This window comes from Nomascus leucogenys, chromosome 1a (assembly GCF_006542625.1).
Source record: "Nomascus leucogenys isolate Asia chromosome 1a, Asia_NLE_v1, whole genome shotgun sequence".
NCBI lineage: Eukaryota > Metazoa > Chordata > Mammalia > Primates > Hylobatidae > Nomascus > Nomascus leucogenys.
In genome coordinates this window covers 13847439-13861282 of record NC_044381.1, presented here as the reverse complement: position 1 = coordinate 13861282, position 13844 = coordinate 13847439, and the positions used below count along the sequence as shown (strand labels likewise).

The window sequence follows — 13844 nt, the reverse complement described above, 5'->3', positions numbered from 1 at the left end:
TTTCATGTTGAAGACAGTGCTGCTAGATAGTTCCCTCATATAATTTCATTAATGATACTGATTTTTTAATTTGAAGGAGCCGCTGAGCAATGTAAACAGTGCAGAAGCAGAGCCTTCATTTCAATTGATTATGACTTGAACTGATTATTGGAGACAGAGATATGTGTCCAAAGCAAGGGACCACAAGTCTGCTGGACAGACAGAAAGTTCTGCAGCTTCACATGTAGTCTCAATTATTTTTGATATTAAAACAGATTTTCTAGGAGTCTAACCAAGTATCCCTAAAACTCCATATCCACACATTTTTTTTGTTGTTCTATAGATTCTTGAAATGTTAAGCTGAGGCCTTCCATTGCAGGTGGATGGAATGGACCTCAGAGATGCAAGCCATGAACAAGCTGTGGAAGCCATTCGGAAAGCAGGCAACCCTGTAGTCTTTATGGTACAGAGCATTATAAACAGACCAAGGGTAAGCGAACACAAAGGGCAAGGTAGGCATATCCAAACAGTGTTCAACTTGGAATCTAATGTATCAAGGGCCAAGTTGTCTGTATGAGCAAAGATAGTGATTTTTCAAATCTCAGAAGACTTGTTAGAAGTTTGTTTTGCTTTCCCAGAAATTGAGTTATCCTGGAAATCCCTTCCACCATGTTTAATAAAGATTTTTGAGGTCTGTTGAATATACACAGAAGTAGATTTATTAGTATCTCTAGGTATCTAGATGGTTAATTATTAGTATTCATTTTAATCACAAAATATACAAGTTATTAAAAGGAATGTGGCATCATAATTCAGGTTAATGTCTAGTGATCTCTAGTGGAGCCCCTTAGAAACCAAAGAAATGACATTTTCTTGAAATGTATTCTCTAGACAGAATCTCCTACTTACACAATCCCATAATCATCTGTGAGTGATCGTTCATGTATTTGTGTATCCCACTGAACGTTAAATTTCACAGGGTAGATTTGGTTTGTTTACAGGTGATTTCATAATTGCTATACTCTAGCCGCAATCACTGTATAGCTCTTCATCACTGTATAGCTATTGGTGGACAGAAACCTACCAACCCATTTTGCCATCAGTCACCACAGGTAAAATAGCGTTAAAAAACATTTTAGAAAATGTAAGTTACATTTAATGAATGTTGTTAACAAAGATACAGAGCGAGGCTTTGGATTTCATATGACTTGATGCTGAAGATGAAAATTATGCCAAGAGTTTAAAACTGTTTTTTCAACTCCTTCTTTATGCCTCATGAAAAAAAAATATTCACATGCAGCAGTTATTAAGTATTTTGGATTCACATACCCCTTGAAAGTTCTTTAGAAACATACACATCCATTCAAAAATTGCATACCATTTCCTAGATGTCCTGAAGCACTTACAGACTCCTTTTTTGGATTTAAGTTAACAACCCCCATCATAGTGATTCTCTTTGAATTTCCTGCTTACTAGTTTTTAAGGTTGGTTGTCTTTAAAACAAAAATATCAACATATGTGAGGGAAGTTGAAGGCATCATCTAAAACTTAAAATACTTAATTTTATCTGCAAAATATATTTAATTTTAACTTGTAAAGTTAAGAATTTAAGATATAAGGGCTCAGTTTAACCTGTGAAATTAAGAATTTAAGATGTTAAGGTTCAAATGATGAAAATAACCAACAGCTCTTTAGATGAGCTCTGTCAAAGTAACTTATCAATATTCTATGCCATGGACTGTAAAGTGACCAGATTTATTTTATTGGCCCTTCCTTCTGTTGTGAAGACAGGTGTAACTCTGGTCTGGGTTTACTGTAAAGAGTGAATCTAGTAGTTTTTAATGTAAGCACTTCAACATCTGCAATTTTTAATCATTCGGTTGTTTATTGTTAGGTAATAATTATCCATTCAGAAAGAAAATTTGCCAAATGGTAGGGCTGCATCGTGCTGCATTCTTTACAAAGCTATTCCATTTGTTTAAATAACTGTAAATCCTTTTACATTTGTTCCCATTTGTGTGTTAAACATAGACACAGCATAATAATGTTAAATGGGTGTTTAAGTTAAAGCTATTTTTTGTGTGTGTGGGTGGATTTTAGTCCTTTTTTTGTTTTATTTATAATTTACAACTTTTACATCATTTGGGACAATACTGTAAATTGCTGAATAGTGATTCTCAATATTGCTTTAAAAACTTAAAACTACAAATACTCCTTTCAATGTCAGGCACATTTTCCAATGAGCTGGGAAGATCTTGTCTCATACACCTGGAAAATACTCTTATTTTGCTCTCTGAGATATAATGATACCTGATTTTATAGCGGTTGTTCCAGGATAAATCTTGTTATGAATGACATGTTTAGTCAAGTCATACTTATTTTGCTTTAGAAAATTAAAGTTAATTTTTGCATTTAAAATGAGATGTTTTGTTTCAATGATTTACTTCCTTATGGAAATAATTAGGTCTCCAGTAATCTAAAAGGAACAATCACAAATGCACATACTTATAATTGTGTTATCTGTAGATGTAGGATAAAGCTCCTAGGAAATCTTAAACATAAGCTGAAAAACCAGTGAGTTGCTTTGGCCCTTAGGCTCTTCAAGAATCAGAAATTTCCAGAACTAGCCCTGGTAATTTCACCAGTATGACCCTTCACAGAATTCAGTCTGACCACATTTTCTCACTGAAAGGGGGGCCCCATTTAAAATGGGCCAGAGAGTGTTGTCGTCTTCGTTGTTAATATTTCTGCTTTTCTCAGCCCTTGGGACTATAAACAGAAGTTTCATCGTTGATTTTTTAATAAGAAATAGTCTGTTTCTAAATATCTTTTCCTAATAATGGAGTAATCTACCATTTCGTCTGCTGTGCCTATGCTATACTTCTACACTTTGCTATCAGGGCCAAATTCTAATCCTCTAAGATCTGCAAATTAAAAAGAAAGCAAAAGTAATAAAAATTTAAAAACTAGAGCTTTCTTTAAATTTGTTGCTAGTTTTGTTTTCTAATGTTCTACAGAATTATACAGGACACTTGAAACCTGAAAGTCCAGTGTATGGAGATTAGAAATAATCTCCACCTTCCATAGCATTGAATTATTTTGCCTAGGATGTATTTGTCACCTCTGCCTAGTCATTTCTTCCATGTTAATAAATGGTCATGTGCCTTGGTATTTGTGATCTTCTCTTTTGTAAAGCAGGAGTTGACATTTTAAACTGAAAAGCCGGGAGAAAGTTGAGATGAGCAGAAATGTCATTGTGCCCATTTCTTTTTCCTGTCTTCCCTCTGTAGGAAAAACATTGCAAGAAGAGCAGATTGAAAGGGTAATGTGGCATAAGCTTTAGTGCAGGCATACTGAGGATAGAGTTTTTCCAGAGTGTTCTCTCATACAGAGTGGTGTCACATGACAACCTCTCCCTATACTTGATGCCTGCCAGTGGGGCTTTTTTATAGAGAGAAGTAACACAAACATTTAATTGGAGCCAAAATGAATTTTAAATGTCTGCAATTTCCCCTGAAAGATATAGTCAATAAAAGAAAAAGATAGCGGGTGTGAAAAGAAGGAGAAGAATTTATTGTGCTAAGGAAATTACTTTTTTTTTTTAAACTATGAAAATGCTAAATTCTATCTGGCAGTCATCCTGGCTTTAATATGTATTTTCAACTCTAACAGTCTGGCTCAGGGCTTATTACTGGCAAGCCACAAAACCTCTGAGAAACACTCTAAGGCAGGACTTCAGATATTATCTAAAGCCTCATAAATTCTCCAGTAATATGGGCAATTTTATAGGAAATTTATTTAAAACATGAATCTCCATGTTTCTACCTCCACAAAAACTGGGCAGAAATAAAGAACACCACTCTACAGGAGTTCATTTTTTTAAATAAATTACTGTTTTTTTTTTAAGTTAAAAAATACAATTGCTCTGAAGCACTGTCAGTATCAAGTCAAAATATGGAAAGTTTCCTTACTAGGATGCAAAATAAAAGAACAATGAAGGTTATCAGTGAACTAGCAGACCAGTTTATAATTTGCATTCTAGACAGATTATTAAAAAAAATTAGCTTTTAGATGTAAATAAAAAATTTTGTGGTTTTAATTTTGAACATGTTTACTGATATTCATAAAACATGTATTAATATATAAGATGGGCAAAATATATGTGCCTCTGTTAATAATACTGGAGACATTGAGCAAAAATAAAAGAAATTTGGGATCAGTTTGACAACTAGTTTCCTTTGTGGTTTGTGGCCTGATTTAGACTCAGGTATAGATTCAGGTCATTAGAGACAAATCTTTAGTTCCAGACTGTTTTAAGATGTTGCTATTAATGACTGGATCTGATAGGATCTAGTTTCACACAGGCAGTTCTTTAAATCAGTATGTACTTTGCTTTTAAAACTGAGTTGTTTTCAATACATTTCCTTTGCGTTCAGCGCCTCTTATGTTTCCTTTTAGAAATCCCCTTTGCCTTCCTTGCCGCACAACCTTTACCCTAAGTACAACTTCAGCAGCACTAACCCATTTGCTGACTCTCTACAAATCAACGCCGACAAGGTTGGATTATGCCCATTGTCTTGCTGTTGGTTGCCTTTTGCAAATGTTTTGTTCTTTGTTACTACTGTGTCTTTGTCCCCGTTCACTATTTACTACATTTGGGCAGGGAAAAAAAAAAAAAAAAAAGCTGTTTGGAGTGGGCATGCAGATCTTTTCTTAAGCATATTTTCCTGCCAGAGAATATTAATTTTTATTGCTGAAATTAAATGGCCCTTCTGAAAAGGGAGAATCATGAGACCAATGGCTTTCTTTCATTTTGGTGTGATTTAAAATTTCTGATATTTAAATTTTTGTTAGTTGCCAAATGTATGATACTTTCACACATAATTTCTTTAAAACCATGTGTTGATTTAAATCCTTTTCAGACTTCTACAAGGTGATCATAAAAGCTCTTCCATGAGTTAATCACTGCACAAATAATTGTGTATGTGTACATGCAGGAGTCTGTTGAATATTCATGAAGCATGCCCATGTAATTGCCTGAATCAGGAAACGTAACTGTTTCAGTGCCCATAAATCTATACTTGGATCTTCTCATTTTCTGATGAAATTATAAAACCAATATCGAAACACAAATTTACAAGAATTTATATACCATAATTTGATCATGAAAAGGAAGAAAGCCATCAACAATTTTTTTTCAGGAAACACTTTATGAATATTCATCAGACTTCCATGTTATTGTAATAAATACCATGTTATTGATATGGATAATCAAAGATGCTATATCTGAAGGAGTATGTTTTCTATTGCTATAGGAATTACAGAATTCAAGTAGAATTATCTTCTATTGTTCCCCAACTAACCCTTTTGCTCCCACACCCTTTAAGGTTTGTGTCAGTGTGGAATTTTCGTATGTGGGTGTGTTACAGTGTGCTTTATGTGTGTGCTGTACTTGATGTGTACATACACGGCATGGAGTGATTTCAAGTATACACTGCATTTTTGACAAGGAAGGCTGAACAATCTTTGTTAAAGAGCTATATTTTCATGAATAAATTTTAAAAAGTGTCACTAATGAGGCAGATACATGATCTTGATGAGAATGAGGGTGTCAGAGATATGAAAACATAACACCTGATTGCCCCTCAAGTAAATAGAGGCTTATATTGGTTTTATTAGTCAGGTAGGTTAGGGCACCATTTTGGTTTACTCACAGTATGAAAATGTTGTGCCTGAGATCCCAGACAGTTTTTCAGATAAGCAGGTTTTGTTTGTTTGTTCTTAAAATAACAGCTCAGAAAAATTATGCAGCAAGATGTATAAAATGTCATCTATAGATTTGTTAAAATTATGGGAAGTTTAAATTAGATTTTGTTCTACTTTTTAAAAATGGAATGGACTTAATCAATGCTTGATAACATTTTCTGTTGTTACAGAGAAGTAAATTTTTTTTAGCCAGAAAAATTCTGAAGTACATATCTTGCTCCTCTTTACGATGCTAATGAAACATGATTGGATCAAATGAGGGTTTTGTGTATGTGTGTTTGTTCATTTTTATTGGTATATTTTAATTTGAGATATTTATTGCACAGCATTTGGGAAGATAACAAGGGTTCCATTTACATTAGTAACTTTTATCTGTCCTATGACATATAAACTGAACATTTCAATATAGCAGATTTGGTAATCTGACACTTACACCCTTAAATCTCTATCAGTCAGCTCTTTGCTTTGCCAGAAAATTGAGTGCTCTCTGAATCAACAAAGAAAGGTCCCATTCAGTCTCAAATAGTTCTAGTGTTACATATATTTTTAGGTATTCTAATTCTTGGCATCAATTAATAATTTCTAAGTATTTGTGCATGTTTATCATTTAATGTATCCTTATAAGAAGACAGTTTTTTTTAAAAAAAATCTTAACATTTTTCTAGATATAAACATATATAATAAAACGTTGTATCAGAGGAATTCTTACGCAGTAAAAAAGTAAAATAAAGATATTTAGGAAAACTATAGGTTCAAGGTATCAGGGACAACTTCAAACCAAGGTTAGAACTTTAGCTGGATGTTCCTGACCTTTGAGTTAGGTACTGTCTTACTTATACAAGTTAGAGGAGACAACACGATGTAATGGAAAGTGCACTGGATTAACAGTTAAGCAAAAAGAAGTCTAGTACCACTGTTTAATTTGAAACAAAAACTTTCATTTCATGTAGCCTCAGGTTCAAAAGGTTTATTCATCTGCAAAATGAATAAAATGAACTCAGCGACTTAAAGACCTTTCAAGCTCTAACATTCTGTTTGATCATCTATAACATTAGATTAGTGCAAAAGTAATTGGAGTTTTAATGGCAAAAACTGCAATTATTTTTGCAATATAAGAACTTGATGATGCCAAGTCCTTTTTTTTTTTTTTTTTTTTTTTGAAATAGGACCTATGACCCTAAGTGACAGCCAGTATGCCATGCTTTGGCTTTCTATTAAGGAGCCTCCTGTGTTTCCTCATTTATCTTGTGATCTGCCTTGGCAAGGGAAAGCTGGTGTTGTCCTTAAAACCATGCCTCTCACATCCAAGTGTGTGCTCTGTGCTAACAAACTGGCTCCCTGGTAGACAAGCCTGCATGTATGATACTTGCTGTCCTGGATTTGTTTTTGTTTTTTTTTTTTTTTTTTTTTTTGAGACGGAGTCTCGCTCTGTCGTCCAGGCTGGAGTGCAGTGGCACAATCTTGGCTCACTGCAAGCTCCGCCTCCTGGGTTGACGCCATTCTCCTGCCTCAGCCTCTCCGAGTAGCTGGGACTACAGGCACCCGCCACCACGCCCGGCTAATTTTTTGTATTTTTAGTAGAGACGGGATTTCACTGTGGTCTCGATCTCCTGACCTCGTGATCCGCCCGCCTCGGCCTCCCAAAGTGCTGGGATTACAAGCGTGAGCCACCGCGCCCGGCCTACTGTCCTGGATTTGTTAAGAGAATCATATGGAGAGAGGATTCAGGTAGTAATAAATAATTATTTATATTTAGTCTCACTAATAAGCTTTGAAGGGCAACTTCTTTGTTAATTTTTTTTTTCTTAAGTTTCTTGGCAGATTTTTCTAGATGCCTCAAATCTTACCCAGACCCAAAAGTTGTAACTTTTGAATGACATTTTTTCCTAGAAGGGAAAGTTTGTACAACTTTCTACCAAGTCATTTAAGCCTTCAAATTCATTAATTCATTGGCTTAAAATAGCAAATAAAAGTTTAGTGAATTATTCTCTGATACTACTTGGTTTAATATATTTAAACTTTACCTGAATCCCATCTAATATTTCATATCTATCTATCTGTATATATACATAGATATATATGGAAATAAGAATATCATGTCAAAAACAAAGACTGTCTTTAAAATATCAAATAATGGAAAGCTCATATATATATGTGTATATATATATATATAAAATATATAAAATATTTAACAATCTGAGCCTTCCATTATTTGTTAGATATTATATATATATGAGCTTTCCATTATTTGTTTGATATTTTATATATATGTTATATACATATATGAGCTTTCCATTATTTGTTAGATATTTTAAAGCCAGTCTTTGTTTTTGACAGTATACTCTTATTTCTTCTTCTTGAAGTTTTCTTCCTTAGACTGCACAAACCCACTGCATTCTTTTTGTTCCCACAGGCACCCAGTCAGTCAGAGTCAGAGCCAGAGAAGGCTCCATTGTGCAGTGTGCCCCCGCCCCCTCCTTCAGCCTTTGCAGAAATGGGTAGTGATCACACACAGTCATCTGCAAGCAAAATCTCACAAGATGTGGACAAAGAGGATGAGTTTGGTTACAGCTGGAGTAAGTTGTCTTTTTGTGATGCATTTAATTATAAGAGGTATTAAAATAGCTCCGAGTTTCTCAAGGATTTTGCCCTGGATAAATAAGTATGTTGCAGCTTTGTGATATATACTGCAATTCTGTGTGGGAAGAAATAGTGTTTGTTTTGCTTGAATACAGCATACATTCCTGAGGCATGAAATCATGCTCTTCCTTTCCTTTAAAAGTGCTGTTAAAGCTCACTCTGCCTTTTGTATGAGAATTAATAAGGACAGGGCACTCTCTCAGAAGCTAGTATTGGATCAGCCACTGTGTGTCTCGAACAAGTCACCACCCCTTTCTGGGCCTCAGATTCCTCATGTAAAATCTGGTTGTTGTTGATATCACACCTTGAACTTCTGGTGTATTTTCTATACCAGAATGGTGACATAGTATAATTGTGGAGATAAAAACTTTAGGCATTGACTAAGCTGTTTAACTGTCTCTAAGCTTTAGCCTAGTGGTTATCGCTCTTTTTAAAATGCAGTTCTCCCCTCAGGTTGCTAACATTCAATTAGATAGTGCCAAAAGAGTGCTAAGCACAGCGCCTGGCGCCCAGCAGTCTTTCATAGGCAGCTGTTATTAGGACCAATAGGGAGTCTCTGTTTTCTAAGGAAATACCATTTTGCAGGAAAATATTTAAAATTCAGCCCAAAGTTATCAATGTCATTGTTTTAAAAAGTTTTATTTTAAAAATCGAATTATTTCCTTTAAGAAAGCTGTAGTACATCTTTTTAGGAAGTACAGAACATAAAAGTTGTGCTGTTGTATTGTGGAAGGAGTCAGGAAATAGTTTATGAAATTGATGCAGTTAAGAATCAATGTAGAATGCATGGCATTAGCCCATTAGCCATATAGTAACGTTTTCTAAGATGACTGGTAAAGTTTGCAGTTTTCTCAGTCTGTTCTCAGTGACACTAGAGCATATTGCTAACAGTCAGTGTGGTCAGAATGTACTCTTGAGGAAAACGTGAACTGGAATGTTTCGGTTTTCTATTATGAAGCCACCCCAAAATGTAATGGCATAAAACAATAATTTATTATTAATCTATCAAAGGGCAGTGGGTGACTGGGCCCAACTGGGCGGACTTCCAAGACAGCTCATTCACATGGTCGGCAAGTAATGCTGGCTGTTGGCTGGTCGCTCATCTGTGGCTGTGCATTGGAGCACCTGCGTGAGGCCTCAGCCCTTTATTAGATTAAAGAGGGTGCACAATAACCATCACCTCTTGAAGATGTGGGGTAGGAGATGTCAATGGTCTCATCTAATTAGGACGTGTGTCCCAAAGCTGGGATACATATATCAAGTTGTCCTGGCCTAATAGCTCTGTGCAATAAGAAAGCTCATTCTCTTCATTTTGCATAGATCTACCAAGCAACTGCCCAACATGATGTGATACACAATGTTGAAATTCCTATGGGAGAAAAGCTCCCACAGATCAGTGAACACAGATATTCTGGATGCCTTAGTTCTGTTCTCCTCTGCAAATGATCAAGTTTCTGGTTTAATCATAGTCTTTTGATAGTTTGTAAGTATGAATTACTTCTCTTTGGTATAAACACCCCAAGGTGAACTGATTAATCAGACATTGTGCTCTCTGCACCCTAGATGCAAAGAAATTCCTCAAAGTTTGGGTCCTCCAGGAAACCAGTCCTGATGCCCAAGTGGCTAGTCTATTTAGCTTTTAACTGACAAAGATTACATTTTGGTATAAAATCTGCCCTTTTGAGGTAAAACTAAATAGCTTTCCACAGTAAAGCATTTGACTGTAAATTAACTTTAAATATGTATTTGTTGTTGTTGTTGTATGTAGAAAATATCAGAGAGCGTTATGGAACCCTAACAGGCGAGCTGCATATGATTGAACTGGAGAAAGGTCATAGTGGTTTGGGCCTAAGTCTTGCTGGGAACAAAGACCGATCCAGGATGAGTGTCTTCATAGTGGGGATTGATCCAAATGGAGCTGCAGGAAAAGATGGTCGATTGCAAATTGCAGATGAGCTTCTAGAGGTAAGTTTTTGTGGAAAACTTTAAATTTATTCTTGTTTTATAAGTGTAACGGAACCGTCAGTTTCCAGAAAATCACCCACACCTTATAGTGACTGAGAAAGCCATTGCTTGCTGAATAAAATAGTTGCATTGCAGCAAATCTGGCTCTAAACCAAATTTCTAAGTAGAGTCCATGTTCCCATTAACTTCCATTAAAAGGTCATGACTGTGTAGCACCAGAAACAATTTTTGCCCCAAGATAGTAATAAAGCTCACACTTCAAAAGCATTTGTTTTGTGTGCTGCATTTTTATTAGAAGTTTTTGAAAAGCCAAGTGATCAGTCATTCCCCAGAGGCTGACCCACTGGACATTCTGGAACTTGAATCACTAATGGGAGAAGTGATGAGGGTGAGGTGGGGTGGGGTCAAGGTTAAGGCTAAATAACAAGCAGTAACTCAGCCTGCCAAACAAAATAAATTTGTGGACCATACTTTATAGGGTTTAGAATTTTATTTGCTTGTGTTGTTTGTCCTTGCCCCTCCTGGGCTAGGATCCACATGATTTTATACTGCCTTTGTACTCTTCCCATGCTGATTATGTTTCCCTATAGACATGGGAGGCTCAGTCAGCAGTGGCTAAATGACCAAATGACTGAGCCAGTCATTTGCATTGGCACTGTGCTGTTTAGGCACAGTTTGCTGCCTAAATCCTGAATCTACTCAGCATTTCTTCTCCCAGTGACCTATTTCCAGGCTTTAGTTTTGAGACTAAGTGGGAAATATGACAGTAAGGAACTTCCCAGGATGGTCTTGCAGGTCACAAGTTTTTCCACAGAGCCCTCGTTTTGTGCAGAGCATGCTGGGAGCCCAGTGCCTGCCAGGAAATTTGCTGTCTACTCTCCTGAGGTTGGTCCAAGTGGTGCCTCTTTATCAGCAGTCCGTGGATGTCAGACTTCATTTGCATTATTTTAATGCTGGCTTTAAACATGAGCTATTCTTTATTCACTATGAAAAGTCAGGTTCATGTTCTGGGGAGGAAAATATATAACATTTAATATAAAATATATTTTAAAGGAAGAAAAAATGTGCTTTTCATTAATGAGGAAGGATGATAAAACTTTATGATACTAAGATTTCAGGCCCAACTAATGATATTTATTTCTCACAGATCAATGGTCAGATTTTATATGGAAGAAGTCATCAGAATGCCTCATCAATCATTAAATGTGCCCCTTCTAAAGTGAAAATAATTTTTATCAGGTGATCATTTTCTTTTGCTAGTTTACCAAATATTTTTGTTAGCATTTCTACTCTGAGTTCTTTTGAATGAAAAGAAAACATTTGTAGCCGAGTGTGGTGGCTCATGCCTGTAATCTCAGCACTTTAGGAGGCTGAGGCGGGCGGATCACGAGGTCAGGAGATCGGGACCATCCTGGCTTACATGGCAAAACCCCGTCTCTACTTAAAAAAAAAAAAAAAAAAAAAAAAAAAAAAAAATACAAAAAATTAGCTGGGCGTGGTGGCACGCGCCTGTAGTCCCAGCTACTAGGGAGGCTGAGGCATGAGAATCACTTGAACCTGGGAGGCGGAGGTTGCAGTGAGCTGAGATTGTGCCACTACACTCCAGCCAGAGCAACAGAAAGAGACTCTGTCTCAAAAAAAAAAAAAAAAAAGAAAAGAAAACATTTGTAAATTTGTAAGTGTCATAGTTCCAGGTTTTGGGAGTTAAATAATTTTCTCTAATAACCTTCTGACTCTTGAAGTAAGAGAATGAAAATAATACCATTATGTTATAATAGGTTGTTGCTTTTTTGCTTTTAGAAATAAAGATGCAGTGAATCAGATGGCTGTATGTCCTGGAAATGCAGTAGAACCTTTGCCTTCTAACTCAGAAAATCTTCAAAATAAGGAGGTATATGTAACTTATGTTTGTTTCTCTGGGAAGACTTGATTGATGTGAGCCTTATTAATTCAATCAACAATTACATAACACTTAGAGAGGGATATTAGAGGTAGATAAGTTATAGCCTTGGCCTTCAAGAAGTGTACATCCTAGTATAAGAAGACATTCATGGAAATAAGCATACCACTTATGTGAAGAGTACTTGTAGTCTGCCTAGGGAATAGTGAAGGTAGGAAAAGAGTTACCAGTTCTGCCTCTGAAAAGAAATTGAGGATAAAACTTTATAGGGAAGGTTACATATGAAGTGTATGTTGGAAGATTTGGGGGGCAAAAATGTTGCAAGCGGAGGGCATGGAGTGAGGAATGGCATGGAGACTTTGGCCAGTGCAGGAAGCTAAATTATAGAGCATCACTGAGCAATGAGGGGCAGGGAATGGGAGCTGGTGAGGAAAGGGTCAATGTTAAAGGGGACAGGGTCAGATCATGGGATACATTGATAGGCTAACATGTGCCAGCTTTGTCTTTGAGGCAGTGTGGAGCTCAAAGGATGAGAAATGTATAGTTAAAAATTTCTCTGGCAGTACTGTAGAGAAAAATCAGAGGTAGCAGGGGAGAGAAGTTAAGTTAGAGGAAGTAAGATAATTATTGGAATAATTCAGGGAATAGTTAACAAGGACCTGAACTAAAGCTGGAAGAGGGAATGGTTACATCAGATGTTTAAGACCCAAATTGGTAATACTTCATCCCCAACTAAATGTACTCATTGAGGAAAAATGAATGGTTGAAGATATGTTTATCCAACAAATATTTTCTGAGTACTCTGCCTTATACCAGATATTGCTCTTTGGACTGGAGCATAAAACAGATAGGATATACAAGGTTTTCAGATATCTGACTTAGTGACATGAGGGATGGCTGTCTTTTACTGAATAGAAAATACAGAAAGATATTTGCAAAAATATGGTACATGCTATTTGGGGCAGGTTAAGAATGAAGTGCCTGTTGGATAGCCTGGTAAAAATGTACATTGGGACATTTGGTCTCCAGTTTAGAGATGATTTCCTGTATGTGCAGATTTGGCATTTCTTAGCCATGGAGGCTGAGGTGCTTGCTACAGAGAGCATTTAGAGAGAAAGAGGGCCAAGGGCAGAATCATGTGGTAGCAACAATAAGGAGGAATGCTAACAAAGAGATCAGAGACTGTGAAGAACCGGGAGGGCATGTGGCAGAGCAGCGGAGAAGAGTGTCCTTCAGGGGTACACTCCACAGCTCTACATGCTGCCATGTAGCAAGAAGTGAGAAGATGAGTAGAAAGAGTCCCTTGGGTTTGATAACTAGGAGACTGTTAGTGGTTTTTGAGAAAGCAAATTATGGACAAGAAGTCAAGGAGAGGTGACAGAGAATTGGGAGAGTGGTTTTGTTTTGATTTAGGAAAGCTTTGGATACATGTGTATGATGAATAAAAGGAGTTAGTAGAGAATGAAAAGCTTAAAATTAGAGGAACTTTGGCGATTATCAATGCGGGTACCTGTAGGAAGAGAAACATTCTTTCCTAAATGAATATATAAACATAGAGCTTATGTATACATAAGATAGATGTACAAATCGTTGT

General features: G+C 36.3%; 1 protein-coding gene across 14 annotated transcripts in view; it reads left to right on the top strand.

The window, feature by feature from the left end:
• The window catches only part of MPDZ (multiple PDZ domain crumbs cell polarity complex component), a 174878-nt gene that overhangs the window by 131424 nt on the left and 29610 nt on the right, over positions 1-13844 (top strand). For 9 of the 14 annotated variants that reach the window (XR_004030622.1, XM_030814816.1, XM_030814576.1 and 6 more), the window contains 6 exons: positions 359-469; positions 4438-4536; positions 8159-8321; positions 10154-10350; positions 11498-11589; positions 12151-12241. Coding sequence is in view for 13 of the 14 variants with exons in the window: in XM_030814816.1 (XP_030670676.1) it covers positions 359-469; positions 4438-4536; positions 8159-8321; positions 10154-10350; positions 11498-11589; positions 12151-12241 (753 nt within the window). In the remaining variant the exon portion in view is untranslated. The remainder of the gene's footprint in view (positions 1-358; positions 470-4437; positions 4537-8158; positions 8322-10153; positions 10351-11497; positions 11590-12150; positions 12242-13844) is intronic. The other 5 variants (XM_030814986.1, XM_030814875.1, XM_030814749.1 and 2 more) reach the window with 2 other exon arrangements.